The 6,147-nt window shown below is 45.9% G+C and overlaps 1 protein-coding gene across 1 annotated transcript; it reads right to left on the reverse strand.

The window, feature by feature from the left end:
* Window positions 1–1,677: 1,677 nt before the first annotated feature.
* Window positions 1,678–5,552, reverse strand: LOC123067357 (zinc finger BED domain-containing protein RICESLEEPER 2-like). The gene is made up of 6 exons (XM_044490185.1): window positions 5,149–5,552; window positions 3,832–4,365; window positions 3,553–3,735; window positions 2,087–3,354; window positions 1,935–1,996; window positions 1,678–1,833 (listed from the first exon to the last, which is right to left on the reverse strand). Exons 1-6 carry the CDS (start codon window positions 5,550–5,552, stop codon window positions 1,819–1,821), a joined length of 2,466 nt encoding a protein of 821 aa, XP_044346120.1. The 3' UTR covers window positions 1,678–1,818.
* Window positions 5,553–6,147: the final 595 nt, after the last annotated feature.

A 6,147-nucleotide genomic window follows, 5' to 3' on the forward strand; every position in this document is an offset into this window, starting at 1 on the left:
TACCGTGTCAGGAAAGTGCCCGATTCGCCTCTTCTAAACATCTTTCTGACAGGATGGGTCCACCTGTCAGCATCAATCTTCTTCCTCCTGTCTCTCTGGCATTTCCTCAAACACCTCACGTGCACTCCGCCGCTCTGCCCCCGCCGGCCGGCAAGCCCCGCCACCTGCGCCACCTTTCTATGACAGCCTGCGGCGTCCGTCTGGCCGTGCGACGGCGCCATGGGTGGCTGCTACTCTGTCATCGCGGCCTCCAGGATGCTGACCCGAAGGCGCGCCGCCGCCGCCATCATGCCTGTGGCCAGCTCCGACGACTGCCCCCCGACAGCGACGCCAACACAGCAGCTGCTGCAAGAAGAAGCGCAGGTCGACCAAGTGGAGGCAGAGCGCGCCGATCCTGGGCGACGACGACCAGTGCGCGCCGGGCGGCGAGGGCTTCGCCAAGCGGTATCGGCTGGGCGCGGAGCTGGGGCGCAGGGCGTTCGGGATGACACGCCATTGCGAGCACGCGGCCACGGGCGAGGCACTGACCTGCAAGACCACCCGCCGCAAGCGGCTGCGTCGCGCCGCCAACGCCGAGGACGTGCAGCGGGAGGTGGAGATCCTGCGGCGCATGTCGGCGCGGGCGGCGCCGTGGTGCGGCTCCGCGAGGCCTGCAAGGACGCCGAGGGCGTGCACCTGGTGATGGAGCTGTGCGAGGGCGGCGAGCTCTTCGACCGCATCTTCGCCCGAGCTCTTCGCCGGCAAGGAGGAGGACTCGCCGCTCAAGGCCATCGACTTCGTTCTCTCCGTCTACTTCGAGCCCGGGGAGCGGTTCACCAAGGTGGTCGGCAGGTGGCGGGGAGACGGACGCCATCCTAGGACGGAGGGCAGCGCAGGTGGTGGGACTCGCCGGCCGGCGGGGGCAGAGCGGCGGAGTGCACTTAAGGTGTTCGTGGAAATGAGAGAGAGAGAGAGAGAGCAGGAAGAAGATTGATGCTGACGGGTGGGCCATCCTGTCAAAAAGGCGTTTAGCGGCCGCCTTCTGCATTCACCTAACCCACGTGACCGTACGGCAGTGCGTGTGGGGTGACCGAGAAGCCTACTCCAACCACTGCACCGTCATTGAAGCAACTCATCATGACTTGAAGGTCGTGAGTTCAATACATAAGCTAGTTGCATTTTTTGAATTTTTACTCGCACGAGACAAACACAAGTCACATCGGTGCCGGCTGGCCTAGATGTGCATCCCACACTTTATTTGACGAAGTTCATGTAGGAAGTCTATGACTCCTAGGGGGTCCTCCTATTCCTAGGGATGGCACCCGCCGGGTTTGGGTACGGGTGGAGTTACCCCATACCCTTACCCATCCCCTTTGAGCTTACCCATCACCCGTACCCATACCCGTCAACGGGTACAATTTTTCCCCATACCCATCACCCGACAGGGTAAATGGGTACCCACGGGTATAAATACCCACGTGTGCGGACATCAACTTGAGCAAGAAATAATCATAAACGACAACATATCAACATAATTTATAGACATCACATACTAATAAACAACAACACATCATAAAGAAAACACAATCCCATAAACAACACCACTTATTTGTATGCAGCAACACATAGTCATTTATTTTAAGTTCACAAAATCACGACAAAGTATGGAGGTAATTTGACCGTACATAAGGCCACAAAATAAGCATCCCAATAAAGTTTCGACATTGTAACTAGTTCAATTAAAATAAACTCGACCAATCCGATAGTAGCATAACGAAGACCTTGGCACAATAAGTCGTCAATCTTGAGCATAACTCGCCGAGACCATGTCTCTACATCTCAAAGGGCCAAGTCCTGGTTGGAAACATGAATGTAGTCATTTTATTAGAATTTTTCTTATAGCATATGCACTCAAATAATCTATCGGCAAAGGAAATGTGTTGGTGAATACTAACCTGCATCCCCTCTTGAATGTCTTGAAGGCAAGTCCAAAAGCTAGCATCTCCTTTATGAGCATCTAAAACACACAATTTGTAGAGATGACAAGACATGATTAGAAATAGTTAAATAAAGAGTAAGTTTGAAAAAAAATACATTATTTGCTCACCTTTGCATTTGTTTCTAAGCCAATCTTGGGAGCACATCAAAACTTCCACCATATCAGGAGTTAGGCGGCTCCTATGTTCACTAAGTATTCTGCCACTTGTACTAAAGGCCGACTCTGAAGCAACTGTTGTCACGGGAATGGCAAAAATATCTCTGGCAACCTTCCTTAATGTTGGATATCTTGTTCCAGCTACTTTCCACCAATCCAACACACTAAATACTTCTGTGTATGGCACTAGGCCATCTGCCAAGTACATATCTATTTCACCTTGCAACCGAGCTGTAGCAGGACTTTGTTTGGCGACAATGTCATTGAAAATATTCATGATGGCTGGAGCTTTCATTGAAGAAATCAATTCTTCACATGGTTTATATTCATCTACTTCCACTTCATACTCCTCTATCAGTGAATGTAATCTAGCAACTAATGCATCAACCAACTCCACACACTCATAAGAAGATGGCTCAATGCCATGAAGCATGGCAAAGCAAGCAGTCAACATGTGCCTCTTGTACCGAGGATCAAGAAGTGTAGCCATCCCCATGAGATCTTGAATGTCCGTCCAATACTTATCAAATTTAGTTGTCATTTCCTCAGAGAGTTTTTTGATAATTGGGTTGCTACAAGTGGCCCACTGTCTCATTTTCATTTTAATCTCACAGATTCTAGGGAAGTAAACATTAGCGGTCACATAATTAGTTCCGGAGAACAACTTAGTTATCTCATAGAATAAGCCAAGTCTCTCCACCATCTCTGCAGCAAACTCCCATTCTTTATCACTAGGTAAATGCTCATATTGTTTGTCAACTTGTTTTGCACGTTCAAAAACAACTCTATATGGTAAAGCTGCTTCTAGCATCATGAAAGTGGAATTCCACCTAGTTTTGCAATCAAGAATCAACTTTCTTGTTATTTTTACTTTCTTAAACTTAGCCATCTCCTCAAACTTCTCTATCCTTTTTCCTGTCGCGGTCCAATATGCCACACTTTCCCTAATGTTTTCTATAGCTGACTTCATAACATGCAATCCATCCTTAACTATAAGATTTAAGATGTGTGCACTATAACGCATATGCAGCAGAGTACCTTCCAAAGGGAGCTTCTCCTTCCCTATCTTCCCCACAATCATCTCAATTGCCTTGTCATTGGTGGTGCAGTTATCCACAGTCACTGCCATCAATTTTTCATCAATATTCCATTGAAGCAGGGAGTCATAGAGCACCTCACATATCACTTCACTTGTATGAGGAGCTGGAACATATACAAACCTGCAGTATTCAGCAACATATAGTCATAAACAACAGCATATAATAAATAACAACACATAAAAACAGCAGCACTTCATAGACAGCAACACATATTAAACAGCAGCACATCTTAGTCAGCAATACATCATAAACAGCAGCACATCATAAACAGCAGCATATGATCAGCAACACATAATATACAGCAGCACATAGTAGTACCTCATGATAACATTTCGAAGCTTCCAAGATTCATCAATGAAATGAGCTGTAATAGCCATATATCCCTTCTTTTGGTGGTCAGCAGTCCACATATCTGTAGTGATAGCAACCCTAGATTGGTTCATAGTCATGTAATCAATTGCCTTCTTTTTTTCTTCTTCATAATTTTCCACAATATCTTGCCTAAAAGACAAAAGAAGAGGATACCATATGTTACCTCCTCATTTCATAGAAGAAGGTAGACAGAAATAAATCAAATAAAACCATAGCAAGGTATACCTAAAAGTATTTCTTGTATGTAGCTTGAATAGTGGCTGAAGTGCATGAACAAACTTCCTAAAACCAGCATGTTCCACTATAGACAGTGGGTACTCATGCAACACCAACATGTTACCAAGCTCTCTTCTAGCAACCTCTTGATCAAAGGTATAGCTCTCCAAAAAAACGTTACCGTCGTCCTTAGCATTCATCCTCAATGATGGCTGACTCAATGTTTTGCCTCCCTTCGTCTTCAACATCTTCAGAGTACAAATCTTTAGGTGAGTAGCAAGATGCTTCGTGCCTGCTCTGGGTCCTGAAACAAGTTCCTTGTGACAATAGTTGCACTTTGCTTTCCATTGCCCATTGATCTTGATCTTCTTCATTTCCAACCAAACTTTAGAAGTTAGCTTCCGTTTGCCTGCTTCATTGACCTCTTCCACCTCCTGCTCCTGTCCATCTTCATCATCTGAAAGAATGACATGATCTCCATCTTCATCCATTGGGGCAGATGCATCACAAGGAACATCTACTTGGTTGCTTGAACTTGTACCACTGCAAAATGAGCATAAATGAAAAAATACATCAAATTCTTGAAGTCTTCTTAATATAATACTTGATTCTACATGTGAACTGAAAGTATGATGCTCATATATGCATCATAACATCTGTAGATATCATCTATATACAAAAAAATGTATTCATCACAGCAACTATAAATAGTTAATTTTTTGTTTTCAGCATTCTTTCTTTTCAGTCCAACGATTATATTTCCAGGAAGAGTTAATTTCGAATCGTAGAGCACTTCGCATTTTTATTAACTGCAAGTCATCATTTTTCTGACCAAAACGTGCAGCTGTAGTGCTGTCTTAAATGGGCCTGAATCTTACTGTATTTTGTTTACTATAAGTAGTCTGAAACAAGTTACAATGTCTCTCCATTTTTACCCCTGGAAACTGGGAAGGTAGATGTTTACAAAATGATCTTGTACAAAAGCAGAGACGATCAGTTACCACGCCACATTAAATAGATCTAAAATATTCTGCCACCGGCCACTGCCGATTCTATCTATGTTGTTACAATGCTAAAAAATCACACAACGAGTGATGTACTAGAACACAATTTGCTACACTTATCTCATCTCAGTAACAAATACTTCTTTTCTCAGATATACAAAAACCTCATTCATCACAGCAGCTATATACATCATGCATAGGTAGAAAATCAATACTTATTTTAACTTATATATGCACGAAAAAAACATCATATCATCACATCATCTATACATCTATGTATCATCTACGAATGCACAAAATCATACATAAAATTGAAACTCACCAAGCCAATATAGCCTTGCTCTTGTTCTTGTGCTTGATGACAGTAGAGGATCGACTAAGCGGGCTAGGGCGACGTGGCCGGCTTGAAGTGTCGTAACGCTGCTGCACCTTCGACGCCGAGACAAGAGGTCCCTTACGTCGGCCGGGGGCTTGCCCCTTTCCTGGCGGATGGAGACGGATGGCACCATCCAACGACGGTGTTAGGCTTGGGATCAGGGAAGCCGTGCCATGCCCATGCTCCTGGCCGTGGTGGTCGCCGCCGTCCGACTCAGTCCGCTTGAGCGTGAGCTGCATCTCCTTCTCCCGGTCGCCGTCCTCGCGTAGGCTATGGTCCTCCCCAAGGTCCATGGCGTCTGAGTGGCTGGAAGCACTGGCGACGGCGAGGTAGCCAGCAGCTGGACGCATTGGCAGCGGCGACTAGCAAAGTAGCGATGCCCGAGGAGGCGAGGAGCCCCGAGATGATCAGATGAGATGAGAGACGAGGTCACGAGGAGACGAGGAGGATATCAATCTCTGTCTCTCTCAATATGGGACGTGATCACGTATTCCTTATTCGCCGAAGCCAAATCACGCTAATCACGTAGATTCTTTCCATGTACGTGCGTATGTGGGCTACAATGCTACATGTATCTCGTGGAATATATAGACTAATTTTGTGGGAAGTTAGATTGATATATGAATAGTGAAGCTGTGAAGGTCCATTAACAGATTTTACTGGGTATATGGGTACACGGGTATGGGTTATGCTATCCCATGCCCATACCCACTGTACCCAATGGGTTTAGTATTTTTCTATTTACATACCCATGGGTATTTTTTTATCTCATACCCTTACCCTAATAGGGTTTTTACCCGCCGGGTACGCGGGTAATGGGTACCCATTGCCATCCCTACCTATTCCGCGTTGGCGAAGTAGCCACCGCATTGTCCTTTTGGGCCAGCCCATGTGATGGGTGGGACGCCCATGCCTTTTCATTTCGTTGTGCATGCTGGCCCAGAC

Source organism: Triticum aestivum, chromosome 3B, assembly GCF_018294505.1.
Source record: "Triticum aestivum cultivar Chinese Spring chromosome 3B, IWGSC CS RefSeq v2.1, whole genome shotgun sequence".
Lineage (NCBI taxonomy): Eukaryota > Viridiplantae > Streptophyta > Magnoliopsida > Poales > Poaceae > Triticum > Triticum aestivum.